At 46.2% G+C, this 25081-nt stretch overlaps 4 protein-coding genes across 4 annotated transcripts, besides 24 other annotated features; all 4 read right to left on the reverse strand.

The window, feature by feature from the left end:
* Positions 1-8834: part of a mobile genetic element that runs on past the window's edge.
* Positions 1-8835: part of a mobile genetic element that runs on past the window's edge.
* Positions 4916-4957: a tandem repeat.
* Positions 7456-7489: a tandem repeat.
* Positions 8511-8548: a tandem repeat.
* Positions 8583-8835: a long terminal repeat.
* Positions 8836-8840: a direct repeat.
* Positions 8836-9016: a dispersed repeat.
* Positions 9017-10739: a dispersed repeat.
* Positions 10740-11018: 279 nt separating this feature from the next.
* Positions 11019-12874: a mobile genetic element.
* Positions 11424-11581: a mobile genetic element.
* Positions 11982-12094: a mobile genetic element.
* Positions 11985-12088: a mobile genetic element.
* An 18-nt stretch (positions 12875-12892) lies between the features above and the next one.
* Positions 12893-12943: a dispersed repeat.
* Positions 12934-13051: a mobile genetic element.
* A 143-nt stretch (positions 13052-13194) lies between these two features.
* Positions 13195-13264: a mobile genetic element.
* Positions 13265-13373: 109 nt separating this feature from the next.
* On the reverse strand, positions 13374-15356 carry EKO05_0006754 (Glutamate decarboxylase; the record flags this gene model as incomplete). Its single annotated transcript, XM_038940842.1, has 7 exons — positions 13374-13503; positions 13554-13751; positions 13801-14465; positions 14512-14622; positions 14792-14889; positions 14940-15004; positions 15055-15356. 7 exons carry the CDS (start codon positions 15354-15356, stop codon positions 13374-13376), a joined length of 1569 nt encoding a protein of 522 aa, XP_038797291.1.
* Positions 15357-15377: 21 nt separating this feature from the next.
* Positions 15378-15407: a tandem repeat.
* An 882-nt stretch (positions 15408-16289) lies between these two features.
* Positions 16290-16322: a tandem repeat.
* A 173-nt stretch (positions 16323-16495) lies between these two features.
* Positions 16496-19188, reverse strand: EKO05_0006755 (uncharacterized protein; the record flags this gene model as incomplete). The annotated part of the gene is made up of 4 exons (XM_059636872.1): positions 16496-17636; positions 17684-18463; positions 18513-18610; positions 18841-19188. The coding sequence occupies 4 exons, from the start codon at positions 19186-19188 to the stop codon at positions 16496-16498; spliced, it is 2367 nt and encodes a 788-aa protein (XP_059492855.1).
* Positions 19189-19703: 515 nt separating this feature from the next.
* Positions 19704-19725: a tandem repeat.
* A 310-nt stretch (positions 19726-20035) lies between these two features.
* Positions 20036-20077: a tandem repeat.
* A 316-nt stretch (positions 20078-20393) lies between these two features.
* Positions 20394-20466: a tandem repeat.
* Positions 20467-20758: 292 nt separating this feature from the next.
* Positions 20759-20790: a tandem repeat.
* A 321-nt stretch (positions 20791-21111) lies between these two features.
* Positions 21112-21438, reverse strand: EKO05_0006756 (uncharacterized protein; the record flags this gene model as incomplete). Its single annotated transcript, XM_059636873.1, has 1 exon — positions 21112-21438. The coding sequence occupies one exon, from the start codon at positions 21436-21438 to the stop codon at positions 21112-21114; it is 327 nt and encodes a 108-aa protein (XP_059492856.1).
* Positions 21439-21954: 516 nt separating this feature from the next.
* Positions 21955-22011: a tandem repeat.
* A 1527-nt stretch (positions 22012-23538) lies between these two features.
* Positions 23539-24757, reverse strand: EKO05_0006757 (uncharacterized protein; the record flags this gene model as incomplete). Its single annotated transcript, XM_038940649.1, has 2 exons — positions 23539-23965; positions 24321-24757. The coding sequence occupies 2 exons, from the start codon at positions 24755-24757 to the stop codon at positions 23539-23541; spliced, it is 864 nt and encodes a 287-aa protein (XP_038797294.1).
* Positions 24758-24810: 53 nt separating this feature from the next.
* Positions 24811-24888: a tandem repeat.
* Positions 24889-25081: the final 193 nt, after the last annotated feature.

Raw genomic sequence — 25081 nt, forward strand, 5'->3', positions numbered from 1 at the left:
CTTTTAATAGTTAACCTTACAGTTAGCTGTATACTATTATTAAACTACTATTATAAAAGAGGGTATTAGAAACTATTCTACTATTAACTTAGTAAAAGAAGAAGTATTTAATAACTAGCTTAGATAATAGAATAGCAGACCTACTTAAACTATCTAAAAACAAGATTCTGACTGCAATTCCTTGTTAAGAAGTACAAGGGATTACTGTTAGAGATTTAGTCTCCTAGGGTTATATCTAAGCAATGTTCCAGAAGCTTATAAAGGAGTTAGACTCTAACCTAATAGTTAGCAGGAGCGTTAACGTAGCAATCCTAGGGGCTAGAGGTTCTAACTAATTAGGAGTTAACAGGTCTTACTAGTTAACTGCTAATTAGCTAGAAATTATAAGGGTCTACGCTAGCGCTAAGTTTAGTAAAAATTACCCTGTAATTAAGAACAGTAGGGCTTAATGCTTTAACGTTAGACTAGAGAAGAATGCTTACAGAAGCTACTAAGTGGAAGCACACAGCAATACATAGGATAATAAAGATCCTCTAAATAAGCTAGCTAAAACTATAGAAACTACTAGGTTAGAGAAGCTAGTGTACTATGATTTACTAACATGCTAGGCTTATATTAGGTCACATGCAGTTAGCTGCTTAATTAACACTAGAGCTTAGATAAATTTAATAAGGTTTAGTGCTTCTTAAGCGCTAGGAATAGTGTACAAAGAAATAACACACCTAATAGGAAAAGAGCAGGGTGTTATTACAGCTAATAGTAGTATAGATCTATTTGTTAGAACATTGCAGAATGTCCTAGTCTAGATTAGAGAAGTTATAACCTTAACGCACTTTAGACTTATAAGGAACCTAACAAGATTAGTTATCCTTAGAACGCTATAGTGCTTGTTAGCAAGACTAGCTATATAGTACAACGTTTTTAGAAGAACTACGTGCTGTATTATATCTAATAACAGTAGGAGGAACGCTACCTTTATTACATCAGACCTATCTCACTACTCTACCCTAGTTAAGCATAACCAGGCTAAGGGAAAAGTCAGGGGAACTCCTTAATTAGGCTAGGATGTTCTAATACTAGTAAAGACCTAACAACACTAAAGTTCTGTTACTTAGCAGAAGTAAACTACTACTTCCTACGTACAACTATAGATTTAGGAATCTTAAAGGGCCTAAGTGGTTTTATCTTTACACAGAACAATGCTAGCAGTCTCTAATAGATCTTTAAGGGAGGGGACCCTAGGTAAGTACATGCAGATAAGGACTTACTTATCTTACTATCCTAAATAAACTTATAATTATTAAGGATAAGAGGTTAGTATAATATAGTTAAAAACTAAGAAGTTAATATACTCTATATATAAGTAGAAGTAAAGGTTTAACCTATTAATATTCTATAACCTAATAAACCTATAGAACTTAGTTAGGAAGACTAGAAAAGAGTTATGTATAAACAACAGCAGCTAATACTAAGTTTAAGGCTACACAACATTAGGCCTTTTAATTACTTATTTAAAAGGCAATATGCCCTATTCCTAAGAGGAAAAAGGCTTACTCTCTAGAGAGTAAAAGATTAGAAGTTTAGCAATACTCTATTCCTAGCAGAGATAGTACTCTTTAAGGAAATAATCCTAAACAGAGAAGTAGCTATAGCTTTTACTTTTTCTAAATCTAGGTAGATTTAGAAGGAGGTTTCTCCTCTATACATAATTAGGACAAACCTATATAAAGCTTAGCAGGTTAAGACCTTTCCTGTTATAAAAAGTCTAGAAGGAGAACTTTTAAGATGTTAAATAAAAGATTAGAACAAGGAATACTTAAGCAATTTAACAGCTAATACAGAAACCTATAGCATTTAGTGTCTAAGAAAGACAGTAGATTTTAGTTTATTAATAATGCTTAACATATAAACAGGGTCTCTGTTTAAGATACAGGAACCCTACTAACTACAGACAAGTTCTCTAAGAGGTTTACTAGCTATAAGATTATATTACTTATAGACTTCTTCTCTAGTTATAACTAGATAATACTGTATAAAGACAGTAGAGATATAACAGCAGTTATAACACTAATTAGCCTTTTACAATTATATACCCTAGTTTAAGGGGCTACTAACTTAGTAGCTATCTTCTAAAGAATTATAATAAAGATTCTTAAGGATTACTAGCTAGATACACTTCCTTTCCTTAACAACATTACTAGTAGTAGTCTAAAGACAGATTATAATAGTAAGGAGGCTTTACCTAGTGTTAGGCGATATATGCTTAAGCACATCTAGTAACTAGACAGGGTCCTTACAGACGTAGAAAGAGCTAGAGGCACAGTGTTAGGACTTAAATGCTACTAGGGACACAATTAATTAGAGGTAGTTAGCTACAAAGTTTTAGCAGAAGGACAATATCTAGCACAAAAGAAAGTTAACAAACTTGCAAATTAGCTAGAGTGTTAGAACCTAAAGGAGGTCTAGATGTTTATAGGAATTGTGGTTTACTACTACATCTAGATACCCTTATTTGCCTTAAAAGCAAAGCTACTATTCTAGTTATTAAAGAATAACGCAGTATGGCAATAGGGCAACGTAGAACAGAGCTTAATAGTACTCCTAAAGGAGTATATTATTAACGCACCTACGCTTATAACAATATCTTATAAAAATCCTAGTTTAGTATTTCTCTTAGTTAATGTAAGTAATAAAGGTGCAGGAGCCTGCCTTAAATAAATAGGCCTAGACAGAAAATAACACCTATACAGATTTAAAAGCACTGTCTAGTCTAAGGCAGAAAGTAGGTAGCACTTAATAAAGCTTAAATGCAAGGCAGTTATTTAGGCACTTAAGAAGTTTAGGATGTAGCTATATAGTTTACACTTTATTATTAAGACTAATACTTAAATATTAATTACCTAGCTAAACAGGTTATTATTAGACCTTCTAGGCTTAGTTATAAACAGGTGGCTTACTGCAATTCTACTCTAGGACTTTAAAATACGCTATGTACCAGGAAAGAAGAATGTAGTTACAGACGCACTATTAAGATACCAAAAGCTAAAAGGGTAGGAGAACCTAGACAAACCTAAATCTAATATTAAAGAGTTTATTAAAAACCTAATAGTAAACGTAGTGTTAGGTAACTAGGTTAACATAAGGACTACCTAGATTCTAAGACAGAAATACTTCTAGGAATTAGAGGACATTGCTGTTTTTCTACACTCTCTAAAGACCCTAGTTAGGTTAAGTAGGAAAGAGTGCAGGGCTTAGAAGAAGAGAGCTATAAACTTCTTTAAGAGAGACAGCTACTTATCCTAAAAAACATTAAGGAATATTGCTATTAGGCGTGTAATTAATAATGCAGATATCTAAACTGTAGTTATATAGGACATCTACTAAACTATTAGTTATAGGGGCATAAACGCAGTGTTCTCTATAGTCTCTTAATAATACTACTAGCTTAACATATACAGGAGTGTTAAGAGAAAAATCTCTACATATAAGGAGTGCTAACTTAGAGCAACTAAGATTATAAAGGATATACTAACTAGTACCTACTCCTATACATTATAGGAGTTAGTTACTATTAATATTATATATATGCTAATAAGCAAAGGCTTCTAGTACCTAGTTATAGCTAGAGAATACTTAAGTAGGTAGATAGAGGTAAGGGCGCTTTATAATAACAAGTTGTCTATAGTAGTAAAGTTCCTATACAAAGACTTTATCTGCAGGTAAAGCACTATAAGAAGACTTATAGTTAATAGCAGACTAGACTTTACTAAAGTAGTTAAGAGGCTTACTTTAATCTACAGGATTAAGAGGGTACAGGTATCTACACATAACCCTTAAGCAATAGGAAAAGTAGAGGGTAGATATAAACCTATTATTAACGCACTTACAAAGCTTAAGGGGTTATAGGTGGACAACCTCCTAATAGTGCTCTTAGCTAACAGGATCTCTATATAATCTATAGGATACTTAGCATATTAACTTATTACTAGCTAGAACCTAGTTCTTCTAATTAAGCTGTTACTACTAACATAGCAAACACTACTATTCTAGAAGGTTAAGAATAGGGCTTAACTACTCGCAATTAGAGCTATGTAGTTAGATCTCTAGGATTAGTTCCTAAAAGATGCAGTTAGCACGACTAATTAACTAAGAGCGTTAAAAAAGGAATATTAGGATAATAATAACAAAGTTTAGCATAAGCAGATTAACCCTAGAGACCTAGTTCTACTGTAGGACTTAGTAGGACAAATTAACATGTCTAGAGATAAGAAGTTAAGAAAGAAGTAGCTTAGGCTATACTAAGTGTCACTTAACAGAACACAGCTAAATAGGGGCACCTATTTACTTAAAGACCTTAACAGAACTAGCATGCTATATATAGTACTAGGGTAGAGAATAAAGAAGTTCTATAAGCGTTTACTAAAGGACATTTAGTTAGAAGAGAGGGGACTTATAAAGGTATAGAGAGAAGATACCTAAAATAAAAACTATAAGGACATGTTTCTACAGAGTAGACAAAACAAGGCTGCTAAGAATTTTAGCACCTCTATTCTAGCAGGTAAGGGAAGAACACCTACTGGTTGCAATTTACTAAGCATTAAAATCTACCCTTAACCTCTTACATAGTACAAAAGACTACAATATAAAATATATAATAACTTATCTAATTTAGACTCTAATAATAAGGAATAATAGTGTAGTCTATAGGACAGACTGCTAAAGATAGGGGGGTAATGTCCTAACTACTAAAGCTGCAAGCTAATTAGCAGTTGCTAGGTCTTACTAGTTAACTCCTAATTAGCTAAAACTTAACGCTAGTAAAAATAACTTAGCCTAGGCACTTACTAAGTATAGAGAAAGGTGCAAGCTAATAGCTTATAACTAAAATAACTATTTATAAACAATTAATTATTATAGTAAGTAAAAGTAAGTAAGTAAAACTATAAATAGTAAGTAAAAAACATAAACAGCAAGTAAAAGCGCAGAAGAAAAGCAGGCCTACAGCTACCTAGGACACTCTTAAAGCAGAGCCACCCTGTTACTTCTAACTCTCCCCCTTATAATATTAGCTTATAACTTCTTTATATCTACTTAACTATATATAAAGTTTATAATGTTACAGCAAAGGGTAATTACACAGAAAGAGCTAGAACTAGGAGAGGGGGTAGTGTAGTAGTTATTAGTCTTAAAGGCTATTAAGAGTAAGGACATTACTAAGGTTGCTAATATCCTAATGCTATACATAGAAGGATCTACAGTTAGCTAGTTTATAATAGAGATTACTTAAGGAGAGCTATAGGCGCAAAGGGAAAGGCTTAACTTCTAGATAAGTATAGCAGTTACTAAGTTTAATAAATTTGTAGCTATAATACACTTAATATTAGACATTGTCTAGTAAACCCTAAACCTAGTTACACAATACAGAGGCATAAGCAACTTTAATAGTTAATACCTAGCAATCTAATTAGCAACAGACTATAACTAAAGGAAGATAACAGAAATAGCACAAGCTATAAAGTACATCTGCAAAAATAAGAACAGCAAAAATATTCTAGTAAACGTAGTAATACTATACTGCCTACAGTCTGCTATAGAGCATGTAATACTTAACTTAATTATATACTATATCTGCTAAGTAGACACTAATAACCTTACTAAGTTTGTTAACTTAGTAATTTACTAACGCCTATCTATGCTACAAAAGAGGAGGGATAAGTTCTGTAACTTAAGTAACTAGAATACAGTCTACTAAGCCCTTAACATACTCTAGTAGGACATAATAAACTTCGTTACGTACCTAAATAATAAGACCTACCTACTTATAGTAAAGGTAAAAGCACTAGGTAAAGGCGTACTAAAGCTAAAAGTAACAGAGTAGAACGTGTGCCTAACTAGTGACCTAACTTTAAAAACATACTAATAGTAGATGTAAGCACTTATACTGTAGAAGACCTAACTACTAGCACTAATCTGTAACCTAAAAGGTGTTAGAACACCCTACTTGCTAAAAGAAAGGATTACTTAGGAGTAGGCAGCATTAAATGCTATAACGTTTAGCTCTAAGAACTTCCTTACACTAATATAAGCAGCGCTAGAGTACATTCTTAACAGAGTTTAGACACTAGCCTCTTTAGCATTACTATCTAGGTTATAGTTACTTACTAAGCTAGCAATAAGTATAAGGACCGCAGGCTAATTAAGTGTTTCCCTAGAAGGATTATATCTTACTCTAATAAGGCTATAGACTAATATAAAGCTATTCCTAACAGGCAATAAATTCCCTAAGGATGTTATTGAAAGCATTAAACAAGAACACTAAAGAAACCTGTCGTCTGCAATACCTAACAACCTTAACTAGATAGCCTTTAAGTTAGGTATTAATAAAACAGGAAAGCAGCGCTGTATAATAGATGCAGTTTATAAGCACTAACAGTTTAGGTAAACGTAATTTAGCTCTGTTACTTTAGTGCTAGAGGACTATTAAACTAGGGAACAATTATTAATTAGGCTATTAAAATTTAGATTATTTTAAGACGTTATAAGCCCTAAAGTTAATTACCTTTTAATATTAGACGTTTAGTCTATATAGGAAGACGTAGAGATTAGTAAAGATATAATAAATAATATCTAGGATAGTACTAAGTGCAAATGCACTAATAGCTAATCTGCATTTATTCTCCTCTGTACAAAGATTAGCTAGAAGCTCCTTAAGGATCTAGAGCGTGTAAAGCTCCTAGATGCATAGGTCTAAGAGTGCTGTAAGAGAGGAGAAACTTAAAAGAGGAAAGGTGTTAGTAGAAGAACAATTACCTACTATACAGTTAACCTGTTATAAGTTTACTTTCCTTATTCCTAGTATACTGCTAGTAAACTTAGCTTACTAGTCTGTACTCTTAATACTACTATAATATCTAACCTGCTTATGCTAATACATAAGAATAAGACTAGCTAGGGAAAGTAGAGGAGCAACCTAAAAACTAGGATCCTGTTTTAAGAGTAGCTCTGTGCACTAAACACAATAGATAGTCTACAGTCCTATTAATTCTACCTAGTTCCTACAGTACTTAACCTTAACTAGAACAACTTTATCTCTAAGCACCTATCTTAATATTTTTAAGCTAAGGTAGACAGTCTAAACTAGAAAGGCACTATTATAGTCTCTGTGTTTGCCTCTATATTTTAAAATAATCTAGAACTCTAGAAAATAGTAGATAAATACTTTAATATGTATAACTATTATACTTGTATAAAGTACAGTAAAAGTAACCTAGGGTAGTGTAGGATTATGTACTACTCTGTTATCTAACAGCTAGTAAGAGGTAATCTGCAGTACTAGCTTTACTATATAGTACTCTGTTAATAAACTAACTTAATCTTCTACCTATACTACACTAAATACACTAAGCCTAGAGATTAGACGTTCTTTAAGTATATAGATTACAACCTCTACAACGCTATAGAGTTAGGTAGAGAAATAGACATAATATAGGGCTTAGTATCCTTTAATAATAAAGATACAGATAACTATACTATTACTCTAGAAGGCTTCTATAATTTAGTTCTAGAATACTTAGCTTAGAGGAAAGAGAATAGAATTAAACAACGTAATAGTTATATTAAGGGGTAGGTAGATACAGTTAACTACCCTAAGTTAGTACAACACATAGTAGGTGCTAAGTAGAAGAAGTATCCTTGCAAGTATAGGGATATTAGGATCTCCTACCTAGCACTGCTACATAGGTCTACTAGACTATCTATAATAAGGTGCAGAACTATACTCCCTTAGTATATGCTAGTTATAGAGGATAGAGAAACTATAGAGATTCTAGAGATAGAATTATATAAGGATATTGCTAGTTCTTATTAGATGCTTACGCTAGAACTCTTATTACTATTAGGTTATTTAAACAAGTATAGTAGTGCTCCCTATGCTTTCCTAGCAGATATAGCGCTAACTTTCTCTTCCTAGATTTCTAAAGCTATCTATTGCTAGGCTTAGTATAACTCTTACCTAGTCTAGCAAGAGATACTCTGTATTTTTAGTCTTAATAACAAGGAGCTTATAAAGTTTCTTTAGAAGAGTAGGAATAACAACGTTGCTATAGTAAAGAGGCATTAGTAGTAGGTAAAGATGTCTAAGAAGTATTACTTTAGGGCTAATAAAGAGTTAGGTATTCCTAATTAATCCTTCTTTACTAACAAAGGAGTAGTACTAGAATATAAGAAAGGATAGGAGTTATAAAACAGACAGCATACACAGAAGGGTACTCTTAATAAGTTATTTAACAGTCTAACTGTTAAAGTAATAGAGGCTACTACCTAGATAACATATAAATTAGGCAGTGCCTTAGACTAGGGTTTATTAAGACACATACTAGACTCTCCTACCCCTAAGCTATTAGGAGACTCTAGTTAACAACCTACTTAGGAAACTAGGGCCTTAATAACATTGCAGAAACAGGGAGGTAGTAAGGGAAAGGAATAAGCAGAGTAATAAAGGGGGTTAGTAATTAGTTTAGAGTTTAGTTTTAACTTAGTTTATTTACTTAATAGGGCTAAGCTTTTAGGGGGGGGGAGGTTTATGCTAGTACATATAGTAACTTCCTTAGTAAGAACTAGAATACTTAGCTAGTGTACGTAATCTAGCCAGCAGAGGGGTATAAGAGACCTTAACAGGAACTGTTAAGGAGGGACACCTACAACAACAACTAAAAACACTTACTTATAGAATTTAACTACTGTGTCACCTGTCTCCTTAACCCTTAACAATAATAATAATAAGTATCCTTCCTAATGTGCCTACTAACGAGATGCTTCGATACTTATACTGGAACACTAGTAGAACCTTCCTTTACTTGCCTTTACTTTTAGTTATAGAGAGTATAGGCCTTACTACTATAAGCTAGTCTCTCTCTCCGCCCTCTTATAGCTTACTGTCTGCTATTTTATTTACTCCTCTTTTAAATCTATTAGTTCACCAGATGGCTACTTTTATGCTTGTGAAGTCTGCCTTACAGGGACCTTGTAAGGGAGGGAGAGCAGCGCTAGCGCAGGGTTGTAGGCAACTCTACAGGGGAGGGAGAGCAGTAACAGTAGGGTAGTAAGTAGAGCTAGTAGACAGACAAGCAGCGCTTATTAGAGGAGTTAGAGCAGTAGTAGTAGGATAAGCAGGATAATCGGGCGTACTCTAAACAGCAGCAGGGCATAGTAAGCAGGTGCTTAACTTAGTTAATAGTGTCCTTTAGATTAGGTTAGCTAAAATACCTAATATAGACAGAAATTCTTATAGTAGTATAGGCCTAGACTGCCTCTATACAGTTTATACGCTTAGTCTAGAACTAGAAGGCTAACCCTATAGTAGCTATAGACTATTAGAGGTAGGCGTCTAGCTAGTTACTACTATAATGCCTAGATAACAGCATAGCAGGCAGAGTAACCTAGGTACTAGGCTTAGCAGAGGAACAGGCAGCACGTAAGGATGTTAACTGCTTTACTAGCATAGGGTTAGCTAGGACTAGGTTAAGCACAGCCTTATACACCTGCTAGTGCTTATAGTAGGCACCTAGTAAGATGTTATGTTAGAAAGGAAGACCTATAGCAGTAATAAAGGGGTAACTTACAGTAGAAGATAGGCTAACACCTCTAGTTAGCCTTATTACTGCCTATACTCTAGGTGCTAGACGTCTTAATATAGGCGTAACTAGCGTGCACTAACACCTTAGCTACTATTAGTTAGGAATATAGGGCTAGAACAGGAATATATACTTAGATGTACTACTTAAATTTACGCTAGGTGTAGTAGGGCTTAGTGTTTATAGTAAAGAGGTTATTATTATAAATATAAACGCGCTTATACTTAGCACAGGTACATTAGGTCTTACTAGCACCTAGAACGTAGTTAGCTATAGAAGAAATTAGTAGGTAAGTAGACCTATAACAGACATAGGCACTTATAAGACTAGCTAGTAAGAATAGTAAAGAGGCAGTAGAGGTAGTACAGGATAGCGCTAGCAGAGATAGGGACTAGGTCCTTATTATCTAAGTTACCCTTAACTTTATAGTTACCTATATAATAGTAGTAAGCTTTCTATATATATAGTTAGGCCCTATAACTAGATTAGAAACTATAGATAGAAAATACTAGAGGTATGTTATAGGTAGAGGGGAGGGACTATAGCAGACTATAACTACCCCCTCTAGAGAGACTACTAGCTCCTTAACTAGTAGCCTAATAGCTATAACTAGAGGTAATAATAGATATAGTAAGTAGGGTAAAAGTGTGTATAAAAAATTAGGTAGGTTTATTATAGGTAGGTTAGGTAGAAGTATAGAGTAGTATAGTGTCTAACTTAGGCAGGTACACTAGGTAAATAAAAACAACCTAGGTGTATGTAGGGACTACCTTAGGTAAACTACAGACTAGACAAGTAGCTAACCTACTAAGAGCTAGACCCTTACGTAACTATAACTAGCCCTAAGGTTTACCTACTACTAGCATCCTCTAGGCTATACTAAAAATAGAAAGGACCTAATAAAAGTATATATAGCCTAGGAGGGATTAGGAAAGAAGGTATGTTATGGGCTTAGACAAGGTCTAAGCCTTAAGTAAGACAGGATAGTTACGTGCCCTACAGACATATTAGAAGAACATGTAACATGTTACCTCCTTAAGAGATAAAATACTATATTAACCCTTATTACATCCTACCCTAAGGCTAGTCTATAACATATAAGGTGTATAGGAGCATAAGAATAGTTTATATAGAAAATTAATGTACTCCTATAGTTCTTGTATAAAAGGATATTTAAAAACTAACTATCTAGGCCTGTTAACCTTGTGCCTTTTATACCTTATAAGTGTTAGGGAGAACTAGAGTGCTGGCCTAGGTGTAGGGTGAAAACAGATGTAACGGCACTAAGTCAGAGATGAGTTGGATAGGGATTGAACAGGAGGCTTTAGGAGGACCGGTGCGTTACACCTTAGATACTTATTTAGTGAGATTATGTAATGTATAGATTAACGTACTCCACAGGTGAGCGGATCAAACGGGTGAGCGGATCACTCTGCCAAGACCACACCAAACCTCCACCTTACCACGCAATGCCTCAACAACAACATCAATCTACGCCCTTAAGAGAAGCTGCAATACAGCTTGCGCTCTAGGCAATTAAATAAGACGTAATACTTACCCTATAACGCGCTGCAGCTATATATAACACGCCTTACAGCACACTACACGCTTAATACACAGGACGACCTGCACAAGCTAATTATACGCCAGTTCAACAGATTATAGACCAGACTAAGGAGGACGTAATTGCTAAGTACATCCTTAAGCTAGATATATAAGGATTTGCCCCTTAGCTGGCTGCTGTAGCTAATATAGCTAATTCTTTGCGTGCTAAGCATAATATAGGCCATGTTGGCATAAACTGGCCTAACACGTTTATTAAGCGCTGCCCTAACCTTAAAGTAAGGTTTAATCGCAAGTACGACTACAAGAGAGCCCTCTGTAAGGATCTAGAGATTATTAGGGGCTGGTTTGGGCTTGTAGCAAATGTTAAAGCCAAGTATAGCATCTAGGACAATAACACATACAACTTTAATAAGACAGGCTTTATAATAGGCCAGATATTAACAGGAGCAGTTATTACAGGCTTAGAGCATCAAGGACAGCTAAAGGCAGTGCAGCAGGGTAATTAAGAGTAGACAACGGTCATACAGGGCATTAATGGCACAGGGTAGGCTATTCTACCCTTTATTATCTTTAAAGGCTGCAACCACCTCTCTGCCTGGTACAAAGAGGACAATCTGCCCTATAACTAGGTTATTGGAGTCTCTAAGAACAGATGGACTACTAACAAGCTTGGTCTAGACTGGTTAAAGCACTTTAATGCCTATACAAAGACGCGCACCTAAGAAGTGCACTAGCTGCTCCTTATTAACAGCCACAAGAGCCACAACTCCCTTAACTTCTAACAATACTGTAAGGAAGTAAAAATTGTTACACTGTGTATGCCTCTACACTTATCTCACCTCTTACAACCACTAGATGTAGGTTATTTTACCCCTCTAAAGAAGGTATATAGGCGCTAAGCTAAGAATCTTATACACAACTACATTACTTATATTACTAAAACTAAGTTTCTACTATACTTTATAGACGCCTATAAGGAGACATTTACTTCTAGCAATATCTAAGGAGGCTTCTAAGGCGCTAGAATAGTCCCCCTTAACCTAGAACGGGTTATAATGGGTATTGATGTCCGCCTACGTACCTTACCGCTACCTACTATAGAAGATGAGCCCTGGCAGTCCTAAACCCCAAGCACTACCCTGCAATTAGGGTCGCAATTAACGCTGGTTTAAGAGAGGATTTAAAGGCATGCAAGCAGCTTACTAACTTTAATAGTTAAGGCCTTTAAAAAGCTTGCTAAAGGCGCAGCTATAGTAGCGCATAAGCTGGTGTTAGCTTAAAGGGAGATTACTAGGCTTCAAGCAGCAAATAAGGCTGCCATGCAACGTAAATTGTATAAAAGAAAGCAATTACAGCAGAAGAGAGTCCTAACAGCTAAGGAAGGCCTTTAATTAACTACTCTAACTAAGTTTAGGGCGCGTGGTAATAGTAAGAAGGCAAAGAAGCAAGTGCGCGCTAAAGGAGGGGAAGTAACCTAAAGACGCTGTACAAAGTGCTATAATGTTAGACATAACTTACATATATATAAGAAGGCTGTAGAAGATGTTTCTAAATAATATTATGTACTGCACTACTGTATATAAGGCTAAAGTAGGCTAATGCGAGCTATAATAGGGTAGAGATTTGGTGTGGTCTTGGCAGAGTGATCCGCTCACCCGTTTGATCCGCTCACCCGTTTGATCCGCTCACCCGTTTGATCCGCTCACCCGTTTGATCCGCTCACCCGTGGAGTACGTTAATTAATTGATTAAAAAGGTTAACGTTCTGTGTGAGTCTAAGACTAGATAAGACGAGAGCATTTAAGCTACTCTAGTAATTTAAGGAGTGTATTTGTACAAAGGGATAGTAAATATGTAATGTATAAATCTACTTTGTATAACTATATACAACGCAGATCATCAGCATTTAGACAAATACTAATTAAATACAATCAATTAAATAAGACTAGTTCTACGAGCTCGTCACAACTGGTAGCTGCTGTTTTTGTAGAGTTATTAGGAGAAATGTAGATTCTTAGCAAAAAAGAGCCCCTCGCTTGGTGAGCGGCTCGCCTGTGGGGTATGTTAAACTATTTGTCTTAATATTGGTTTTTTAACTAGTACCTAGACTTTACAGCCCACATATTTGAACTGCCTACAGCTATCGCCAGACTGCCTACATCTGAGCAGTCCACACCTAGCACACAGCGTGCGTCTTTTCGTGCTTACCCTGAAGGCTGTGCTCTTCGTCGCCAAAAATCTCCTGCGCGCTCTTCTTGTTCTGCGCGTGGTGCATCGTGGTGCGGCGGCGCATGGTGAACTGGTGTCTGGGACGAAAGAGTTAGGATGTTGACAGGGAAGAGACGGGATGACTCACTCTTTGTTCTCCTTGATCTTCTTCTCGTCGAGCGAGTCGAGCGTCTGCAGAGCCAGCTTGAAGTCGGCAATCAGTGCGTCGCATCGCGACTTGGTGAAGTCTTCGCGCACGACGATGCGCATCAGCTTCATCTTGTCCGAGTGCGGCGCCATGGTGTAGGCGGGCACGACCCAGCCGCGCTCGCGGAGCTGGTGGGCGCTGTCTGTATGTTAGCGCATGCTCTGCTGGACACCACATCAATACGTACATGGCAAACTCGTCGTAGTGCTTGCCCAGATCCTCGTCAATTCGGCAGGCGACGAGCGGCAGGCCCTCGCCCTTCTTCTGGCTGAGGATGATGAAGCCGAGACTCTCCAGGTTCGCGGCCAGGTAGTCAGAGATGCGCGTCAGGTTCAGCATAATCCTCCTGTAGCCGCGCTTGCCAAGGCGGATCATCTGGTAGTACTGTCCGATGATCTGCGAGGCGCCACGCGAGAAATTGAGCGTAAAGGACGCCTGGTCCGCGCCGAGGTAGTTGATGTTGAAGATGAGCTCTTTGGGGAGGTACTTGGGATCGCGCCACACGACCCAGCCGACACCGGGGTACACGAGACCGTACTTGTGGCCGGACACGTTGATGGACACGACCTTTTCGAGGCGGAAGTCCCACAGCAGGTCGGGGTTGACAAAGGGCGCGACAAAGCCACCAGAGGCGGCATCGACGTGGATGTCGCAGTCGATGTTGCGCTCGATGAGGAGGTCGTTGATGGCCTTTGTGTCTTCGTACTCGCCGGTGTAGGTGGTGCCGAGGATGGTGCAGATGCCGATGGTGTTCTCGTCGACGAGGTCTACGGCCTCCTTGGGGTCGATTACGTAGCGGTCCTTTGTGCAATAGACGTACTTCTCCTCGACGTCAAAGTACCTGCATGCTTTCTGCGGTTGTCAGTGTGGGGTTGCCGATTCACCAAAAGACACCCACCTCCCAGCACACCTGTACGGCAGAGTTCATGACGATGTTGGGGTTCTCGGTCGACTTGCCCTCGGCCTTGCGCTTCTTCTGCCAGAGCTTCTTCATGGCCAGGACGGCGAGCTAGACGTGTTAGCCCCGTCGTGCGATGTCTTTGGAAAGTTGCACAGCTGCCAACAAGCCGATTCAGACAAGTGCTGCGCCTTTCAGAGTTCAGTTGTCACTCAAACAGGCAGACTTGACTTGCTTGACGTGCTTGTTGACAACTGCGACATTGTCGTTGGACACGCACCATGATGGCCTCGGAAGAGCCAATGGTCGATGTGCCGATTGTGTTGGCCTCATCGTGGGAGGGCGCATTGAACAGCCTGGCGATCATGGAGACGCATCCTGCATCGTCTTAGCCGTTTGGGGTTTGAATTGGCGCGTCTGATACGCACGGTTCTGGATATCGGCGCTGACGGGGTACTCCTCGTAGTCGATGAAGTTCTTGGAGAAGGCGTCACTAAACGTGCATCAGCAGGCGCGCAGTCGAAACAGGAAACAACAGCCTACACCATCAGGTCCTCGGCCTCCTTCTCCATGTACGTGGTGACGAACGAGGCCAGATTGAGGGTGGGGGTGCCGTCGAGCGTCAGGTCGTCCTTGATCATGCGGTAGGCGATCTGCGGGGGCATCTCATGGTCGGGCATCTCGTGGCGGGGCAGGTCCTCGCCGGCGTACTTGCTGCCGTAGACGGAGGCGGCAAAGTCATCGTGCACCTCTTCCTCGGTGATGGGGATGGTGTCGATCTTCTCGTACTGCGCCTTGATGGCCTCGATCTCCTTGTCGGTGGAGACGCGGTTGACGTGCACCATGGTGATGGTCAATTGGGGGTGGGAGGAGGAGGAGAGGAGGGGGGGAGGAGGGCAGACGGGTGTAGAAGCAAGGTGAGGTATTTACTACTTGGCCCGACCAGCGCGGGCCTCGTCACCTTATCACGCCGGGGCAGAGCGGATTACGTCCACGTCTAGGGTGCATCTGGAGGTGCAGCTGCAGACGCAGCTACCCCACCACGCCGCACCTCAGCACACACACGTCACACACCTCGTACGAGCTCCCAGCCCGCGGCAGCTCCGTCCACTACGCACTTTGTGTCACGGTGGCCGTCCATCAGCTCCTGAGCTCTGCCTCTGATTCCCCGCTGCACCCCTTCACAGCGTCTCCAGCGAGGCATTGCATGCACGCACGGCTGGCGACACGGTGCCGGCCCCGCGCGGCTCATTCGAAGATCGTCATAGCGGGGCACCGCTAAGCATTGCCCAAAAGCTTGTTTCCTACACCGCCCACGCCGCGGCGAAAACAAACACAAGTGACAAAACCCGGCGCTAGGCTGCGTGCATGGGCCAGGAACGCCGAAGCGCCCCTTGGAATGGTCCATCGTGCACAGCGCCAGGACTCACTCTGCAGCGGATCGACTGCTTGCCTCAAGTACAAACGGTCTGTGAAGCTGTCGTGCAACTCAGCAGCCACGCTGCTCTTTCTCCATATATTACTACTACCTCTACTAACGGCGCGCGCTGAACAAATAGGCCAAAGCCAAGCCAACGCCAAGTGCTGCAAACGAAAGATGCCGACTATGCTGCGCTGCGCTGCGTATATGCGTATGCCTTCTGCCGAATTCACTTCCCAGCCTCCCCCTCTGTGCAAATGCGACAATGCAGAAACCGGATACGTAGGAGAGACATGATCGTAGAGCAAGGAACCGCCAAGAGCCGATTCATGTTTGCAACACAAAGGACCGTAGCTCATGTGCGTATGTGTGTGTGAGTGTGTGTCTTTGTCACCCCTAGCACCCATGCTTGTATGATGTTGATTGCTTGTATGGTGTTGGTTGCTCGTATATGTCGATTGCTCGTATGTCGATTGCTCGTATTTGTCGATTGCTCGTATTTGTCGATTGCTCGTACATGTCGATTGCTCGTATCATGTCCATGGCTCGCATCATGTCCATGGCTCATATTATGTTCGCAATGCTGATGCGGCTTGCGTTCGACGGCGCGGGGCTCGGCAGGGGCGTTGGCTTCGGCGGCGACTGGTCGATGGGACCCAGCTGGACGCGTTTGACGGGGTTGTGTGGCGGCGGGTAGTAGGCTGGTGCTTGCGCGGTGCATGGGCGATGCTCATCCATCAACTTTCTGATCAGCTGGTCCACCCTGCGCCAGCCCTCCCACTCATTCACGGGGGAGGCAGACGTCGGTCGGTCGCGCATGGCTTGATCCTGACCCGAAGCTCGCGAGCCGCCGTAGGAAGTAGCCGGGGGAGACTTCAGAGAGACCACGTCTGAGCCCGTCCAGGCCCAGCCATGCTCCAGACTGGCTTGTACATCTCCGCTGATGTAGGCCAACATCTCCTCATCATACTCGAGCTGCGGGGGCGAACCGTGCCCGCTGCGTACACGATCCAGCAGTCTGTCCAGCACAAAGACGATATTCTTGCCGCAACCAACGCCAATTCGCCGCATGCTCCCCGTCACGCTTAGCATGTGCGAGCACATGAGCGCTGCATCGTAGTCGCCTCGGAGGCACAGAATGAGTATGCACCGCCAGAGGTGCATGCATGTCATTTGGCTTGCCACGGGCGCCACGCGCGCAGGCCAGCTCTTGTCCATCTCTGCCTTGGGCGGGTTGTGCAGCGCTCTTGAGATGTACTTTGCCGTGTCTTGAGCGGCGCTTGCGCACATTCGGAGAGCGTCCCTTCGCTCGCCGACGTGACAAACAGGCGACATGTTGCGTCGGTACAGGTGGTATTGAGCAGAAAGAAGGGCAAACAGTGGCGGCAGCGCTGCCGTCTCTAGAGCAGCAGTAGAGCCAATCTGATAGGCTTCGGGCAACTGCTGTGCTCTGGACCGAAACTGCAGTTCGAAGCTCTGAAGCGTCTGCGGCGACAGCGTGCTGGACTTCAGCGCCTGGTACAAGGGCGCGTACATCTGCGTCATCTGAACCACGGCCAGAGAGCCAGTGAAGGGTGCCGTGTTTGCGTGGGTTCGGAAGAAGCCCTGGGGCTGGACGTAGCGGTCTTCGGCAGGGGAAGGGAGAGAGATGTCGCAGTCGTTGTCGTTGATGAGCATCGGCTTGTTCGTTTCGAACGAGGTGAGTCTAGGACATATCAGCTGCTGTGTCTCGTCGCGTTTCGACCATCCTACCTGTCTCGCGAGTAGAGTGCCCACCAGAGCCTACGACGCATCTCGCCTTCAACAACTGGCCACGAGTCCAGTTCGGTGTTGATGCACAGTTCCTGAGCAGCCCGGACAGCACTAGCCAGCCACATGGACCCCGCCTGCCTCATGTTGCTCTCTGCGGCGAAGATGCTGAGCAGCAATGCTGCTTGAGCATGTGCGATGGTGAGATGTTGCGGCCAAGGTGTCAGTGCTTGTGTTGCAATGTCGAAGAACGGCGCCCCCCTATCCAAGGCAACCGAAGGGCTTCCTGAAGTCGCCGAGCTCTGCAAGCTTCCACAGGCCAGCACTGCAAAGAACAGTCCAACCCAGGCTCGAGGCACTCCGTGAAAGCTGCGCGCTGTGTACATCTCGTCGGCTTCCCGTTGAAACGTCGGCCAGTGCAGAGCTGGATACCACACGTGTATGTGGTTGAGATACGACCTCGAGAGATGCGCAAAGTCCGCTCGTGATGGCACTTCGGGCAAGTCCGACCCTTGCTCAAGGGGAGCGCTGGTTCGAACGTGGGGGGTTTCGAAGATGCCTCGTGAATGAGCGTGGATGTTCCTCCGCACGTGGTCGAAGTCGCGCATAGCAGGTGCAGCGACTCGATGTCGAACAGCTGGCGGCCCGATCTGTTCATCGGACAACCGACGCTTGGCTTCTGTGCGTTCCAACCGCGAGTCTTCCTTGCCGGCCGCTCTTGTCCGCAAATGGGTGTTGGCCTGCGTTAGCTCGGCCACTTGGTTTTGAAGGTCTTGCACTTGTCTGTGGAGATGGTTAGAATGCGCCGTTATGATCGGGTCAGCGTGCCTACTTGATGGATGACATGCGTCTGTTTGTTTCTTTGGTGAATTGACATTTGTGGTTCCTACTTGAGCACTCGGAGCATGCTGAGGTTTCTGTGGCGTCGCACTGGGTGCTAGTCAGCATCCGATCAACCTCTCGTTCAAAGCAGCTCTTGTGATGGCGCCTCGTAGGCTGAGGTCGCGCCTTCCGTTTGCAGTCCTATTGACTACACCGATCTTGCACATGGCAACCCCTCCAGAGAGCTCGACAGCCATAGCAACTTGAGACCATTCCGCCATCGTACCGCTGGAGCTGAAGCTGCCCCCTCTTGCCGTACATGTCGCGTTCCAACTTACCTTGACTTTGCGCTCTCGACAAGCATCACAAGAGGGATCTTTCCTCCGTTGCCTGTACGCCCGCTTCTGAGCGTTCAGGTTGGCCGAGGTGATGTGAGCAGACGAGATGCCAAACCCCGGGGCATCGTGGCTCTGCATCTCGGGCAGGCTGCCAGACGCGATGCTGGACGCAGTGGAGTGAGAGTACGAGTTGGATGCGTAGCCAGGCGATCGAGCTTCGACTTGTGAGGGAGGCGGGGCAGTCAGGGTCGTTGTACGAATAGCTGGTGGTACGTGTGCGAAGGGGTTTGCGGGTGGTATCATGGCTGGCGGAGAGGCTCCCGAGGATCCAGGTGGCGAAGTGCGCATGGCGTAGACAGACTGTCTGCTCGCGGGCGTCCGAGGAGAAGAGCGAGAAGGGCCAGCTACAGGGGCCGGGGCGTTCCGGCGAGAGAATGCTGCTGTGGGGGATCAGAGAGCCTCTCGGTAGCAGCCGAACACGATGCCAGTCGGGAACCCTACCCAACAGGATGGACGAGACGGGTGGGCGATGTAAAGGAGACAACCAATAGAAGGCTAGTTGATCAGACCATGGTCGTGGCCAGACCTGAGGCGAGGGCGTGTGACGGAACCGAAGTGAGGAATGGCTGGGCTGACTGGCGTGGGCTGCTAGCTGGAATGGAGGTTTCGGTACTGCAGTGTTCCCAGTGGGGAAACTGGGAGGAGTCGCGTCTCCAGGCTGGAAAGGCAGTTGTCGGGTGCTCCGTGTCGCATGAGCCAGGCTCGGGCTATGGGCCAACCAGAGGCCGGGCAGAGGGAGTGGAGAGGAGCAAGCCAGGTCACTGCGAGGAGGAGCGCGAGGCGTGAGGCAGCTGTTTTTCCGCGGCTGGCTGGCTGGCTGGCTGGAATGGGTGCTGACCAGTTTGATGGCAGGGGCCCGAGTGGATGCTACAAGCCTACAAGTCGGACAGCTTCCGGTGATGAGCCGCTAGGAAGTCAGTGACAGTCGAGGGCAGGGGCCTCGTGTGGAGCGATCTTCTGGAAGGTGACGTTGCGCCGTGAACCCAGCTCCGAGCTGTAGAGGGGGGGGGAAACCGACTAGCACGGTTTGTAAGACCATACAAGCACGGGGCCCCGTTGCCACTGTACCTATCAACGTCGAAACCGCACTCGGTTAACGCGAGGGACTAGGACTGGGACGGGCGAGCGTGCCTGTACCGCACCGCACCGCACCGCACCGCACCGCACCGCACCGCACGTGTGCATCTGCGCTGGAGGCTCAGTGCAGTCAAGACCCAACGCTTCTGCTCGAGGGGAGAGCGTGCTGGGGGTGGAAAATTTTCAAGTTTAGATCTATCGCGGAGCTCACAGTAGCGAGATGAAGCAGGTAATGCTCATGCATAGAAGGCACCCGGTACTCCCGCAGACGGATGAATCCTGGCGGGTAGGTAGCGCCCCATGTCTGCCACGAGTGCTCGCCGCCGTCAGACGGCTAGTTCTCGAACTGTCATGCACACGGAGCCTGGGTGTAGCGGTACCAACAACAAGCCTCGTCACACGTGGGATCGAGGAGAGCCAGCGCCAACGCCAACGCCAACGCTAACACCAACGCCAACACCAACGCTCACGCCAACGCCGAGGCCAACGGTCAAATGGGTGGAAAGCGAAAGCGAGACTACTGCTACCGACAACTAGAGAGCCGCATGGGCGGTGCCAAACGTGGTGCCAAACGTGGTGCCAAACCGTGGTAGAGGTGCCGGAAGTAGATCCGAGGAGCTGCTAGCTGAGGACGTTGGAGGGAACGTTTCTCGGCTCTGACGACGTCGTGACAGCTTCCACGAGGCCGAAAGCGGTAGGCTCACGGTACCAACAGAGGCACTAGGCGAGCGGCAACCCTGCACGCCTCCTACCACGTCCTGTCAGGAAGAGGTGGTGACCAGCTGGCGCGGGCGCAGGCGCGGGCGCAGGCGCTTGGCTGCAAGTATCGGTCTTTCTCTTCACTAATGCTCGTGGCCAGAGCGAGAGAAGACGGCTCGAAGCGTGCAGCCCGAGGTCTAGTCGGGCGGATTGACCTTGGGTGAGACGCTGGTGGGCGAGGCGCAAGGCGGTAGGTTCTCGTTTGTGAGCAAGGGCAGGCCGCTCCGTCATGGTGGATCGTTACCGGAAGTGCATGTGGCCGGCGAATGGAATCACCGTGCTGTGCTACCAGAACACGCTGATCACCGTCTGCTCGGCACGTTGTGACCCACTGCCGATTGAAATTGCTGAGAGAGAAGTCAGATCTGCTGGTAATTACGGGTGCTGGTACGGGTGCTGGTATGGGTGCTGGTACGGGTGCTGGTATGGGTGCTGGTACGGGTGCTGGTATGGGTGCTGGTACGGGTGCTGGTACGGGTGCTGGTATGGGTACTGGTGCTGGTGCTGGTACTGGTGCTGGTGCTGGTGCTGGTGCTGGTACTGGCGCTGGCGCTGGCGTTGGCGATGCAGAAACCCGCGACAGGTCCTCGTCTCCAACAAGGCACGCGAGTACAGGTAAAGTCGCGACGGGACCTCTCCAGCCAGCCAGCGTCCCGCAGAGCAACAGAGCAACGCAAGCCTGGCTCTCCTCTGCGCCACCATCCTGTGTGGCACCTCTGGAAAACGTGCTTTCCCCACGTTGCAGCGCGTGTCCGCGTGCGCCTCGGGAGACCCACCGGAGCTCGACAAGACGTATCGCAACGCTCTCTGGAGTCACCGAGTCTGCGTGCTGGCAGAGATTTCTGCTCTGGCTGCGGACCCATTCCAGCCGTATTGTGAGGCGATGATGCCGCCGCCGTGGCCGACGTGCAGCGACCGCATCTCCAACCGGCGGCGGCCTTGTCTAGACCCTGGGCTCCTACAGAAACTCCATGGTCGCGCGGGACTTTTGCCTTTTCCAGCCTTGCTCCGGTCCCTGCAAGAGGCTTTCATGATGCGTCCGTGTTCCTTGCAGGCGACAGACGAAACGCAGTGCGTGATCAGCACCACGGCCGCTCTCTTGCTGTGCCCGTGCGCGCCGATACGACGGATCAGCATGAGTGGCCTGACACGCACGCGTACACACATAGGCAGTCGCACTGTTGGCGTGCACTTGCCGCTTGTTGCCTGCCGTCTGCCGCTTGCAGGGCTTGCAGGGCTTGCAGGGCTTGCAGGGCTTGCAGGGCTTGCAGGGCTCGTCACCAGATAGCTGCCTATCGTGTGCTGCCGTCGCTTAGGTTGCGCGAACAGGGGGCACCAAAGGTAGTATCCGACCCTGCCGTCCACTATTGATTCGATGCTGTGACTGTCCTCTGCACGACATGAGCGTCCACGGAGACATGGTATGCTATTCCATGGCTACAAACGCTGGGGATCTGCGCGTCGACCTGATTGCGTGGCCATGGCGGGTCGGCAGCTTCCGCTCTCGGGCTGCAGCCGATGAGACGGAGGGGCTGGACGACTCGGCCAGGGAGCCCTGGTGTCTGGCGATTTGGGCAACTTCTTACGCTCTTCCACTCCGCTGTCGCCGAGCACCCGCTTGGCGACCTCCGACGAAGACGCTCTCGTGATCTGCCTCCGACAAGGCGCCGTGGGTGGCAGGCCAGGATCCCCCCGATCCTCGCTCGTCAGGCTCGCTGCCAACGCCGAAGATCAGCGCCATGCGTTGCGGCTGTCGGCCACCCACACCATCGCGCACAGCCCTCTCCAGCCGGCGTGATGGTGTGAGCACCCTGCTCCTGGCGGCCATGCGGAGATGAAGACAGAATCAGCGCACCACCCCGGTGGCCAGCTGGCCAGAACGAGGGGCGGGCGAGAGCGGCGCCGGCCTTTCCAGCCGTCGAGGCGCCGTCCACGAGAGCTTCCGGCCTGGCGGTGTGAGCTCGTGTCCCGCCAGCCAGGGCGACACGGCCACCTTCGCCCGCTCTTCTAGCGTTTTTCCAGACCCAGAGTCTAGACGGAAGCCACGACCCCAACTTGAAGATTCCGGCCAGGGGAGCCGGGAGGACATGAACGAGCCGGGCTGACCTGATGCTTGGCCTGATGCCTAGTGTTGTTATTTGACTGTTATTTGACGTTGTTATATGACGTTGTTTGATGACGTTATATGACGTTGTTTGATGATGTTATTTGATGTTGTTGTTATTTGACGTTGTTAAATGACGGTGCTTGACGCTGTTATATGACGTTGTTTGATGATGTTATTTGACGTTGCTTAATGTCGTTTTTTGACGTCGTTGTTATATGACGTTGCTTGACGTTGTTGTTTGACATATGCTCGACGTTATTTGAAGTTATTTCAAGTCATTTAAAGTCATTGGACGTTATTTGAAGTGATTGGACGTCGTTGCCGTCGACGCCGTGTGCGAGGCAGACAAGTCACAAGTCTCACGACCGAGCTTCGCCAACGCGCCTGTGCGATGTCACAACGAGACAATGTAGGGAACCCCGACAACCTTAACCGGACCGCGCGAGTAGACCCGCGCAGCAAGACGTTTGTTTCCGTCTTCGTGTGAGCGGCGTGGAGGTGTGGATGGGCGTGCCAAGTGCTAAGAGGGTGGTTTGTTTGTACTCACTCGCACTCGTGTCCTTGCCCACTCCTCTACGGGCGGTGTTCGCTACAGACAGACAAGACTCAATCGTGTCAGAGAAGAGGAAAAGAGGCGGTCAGGGAACACGCGTAGAATTGCTTTTTTCCTTGGTGCAAGTGGCACGAAAACCAAGCTACAGCTTCTCCAACCGATTGCTCCCCAACACCTTCCCCCCGTCCAGCACAATCGTATCGCCGTTGACGTGCCCACCTGCCCGCGAGCTCAGATACACCACGGCAGCAGCGACATCCTCCGGTCTCCCGACCCTCCCATTCGGGCTCTGTTTCCCCAGCGCCTCCGCCCCGCCCTGGGCATCGATGAGCCCCGCGGCCATTTTGCTCATGAAGAAGCCCGGCGCGATGCCGTTGACGAGAATGTGTCGCGGGCCTAGCTCGATGGCGAGGTTGCGCGCGAGATGCAGCACCGCGGCTTTGGAGGCGGCGTACGAGTACGCGCCCACGGAGCCGATGCTGCCGACGCCGATGCCTGCCACGGAGCCGGTGACGATGACGCGGGAGGGAGCGTCGGTGGTCGAGCGGGCGGTGAGGAGGGGAGTGAATCTGCCATGGTCAGTTCACGCCACTTGCAAGTATCGTGATGAAACTAGGCAAGAAAGTACGCAAGAAAGTACGTAAGAAAGTATAAGAAAGTATAAGAGAAAGTATAAGAGAAGTACAAGAGAAAGTATAAGAGAAAGTATAAGAGAAGTATAAGAGAAAGTATAAGAGAAGTACGCAAGAAAGTATAAGAGAAGTACAAGAGAAAGTATGAGAGAAGTATAAGAGAAAGTACAAGAGAAGTACAAGAGAAGTACAAGAGAAGTACAAGAGAAGTACAAGAGAAGTACAAGAGAAGTACAAGAGAAAGTAAAGAGAAAGTATAAGACAAGTACAAGAGAACAGAGAGACGACGCACTTCTGGATGGTGAAAAACACGCCCTTGACATTCAAGTCCATCACCTTATCCCACCCGTTCCGCTCGTCGACCTTCTCAAACTCGCTCCCCCACGTCGCCCCCGCGTTCGCAAACAGCACATCCACGTGGTCGGTGTGCTTGCGCACCTCAGCCACCAGGCGCTCGATCTCGGCGACCCTGGAGCTGTCGGCGGGGATGCTGATGGCCTGAGCGCCGGCGGCCTTGTTGGGGAGGGCGTTGAGCGCTGCAGCCGCTTCCTCGCACGCGGATGCTTTGCGGCTCGTGATGAACACCTTTGAACATCCGGCTTGGAGGAGCCCGGATGCGGCGTGCAGCCCCAGCCCGCGCGAACCGCCGGATACGACGGCGACTTTGCCGTCCAGGCGGAAGATGCTGGAGAAGTCGGTCAGCTGGACGTCGGCCTGGGCGGTCGACATGGTGGGGTTGGCGGGAGGAGGTGCTGGAATTCAAGATGATGGATGGCGCGAATTCGTCGTCGTCGTCGTTGTCGTCGTTGTCGTTGTCGTCGTCGTTGTCGTCGTTGTCGTTGTCGTCGTCGTCGTCGTCGAGCACCGAGGCTGCTGTCCACCAGTAGTACGAGTACCTAGCGTCGACAACTGCTAGTAGACGTCGACGACATCCTACCGAGGCACGTTTCCGCGCTAGCCAAGAGGGGTAATGAGCTAAGTCTAAGAGCAACGAGCTGGATCGTGGAGGTCTGCGTGTTTCTGGCATCCGCATCGTGTGCAAAGCCAGCAGCT

This window comes from Ascochyta rabiei, chromosome 11 (genome assembly GCF_004011695.2).
Source record: "Ascochyta rabiei chromosome 11, complete sequence".
NCBI lineage: Eukaryota > Fungi > Ascomycota > Dothideomycetes > Pleosporales > Didymellaceae > Ascochyta > Ascochyta rabiei.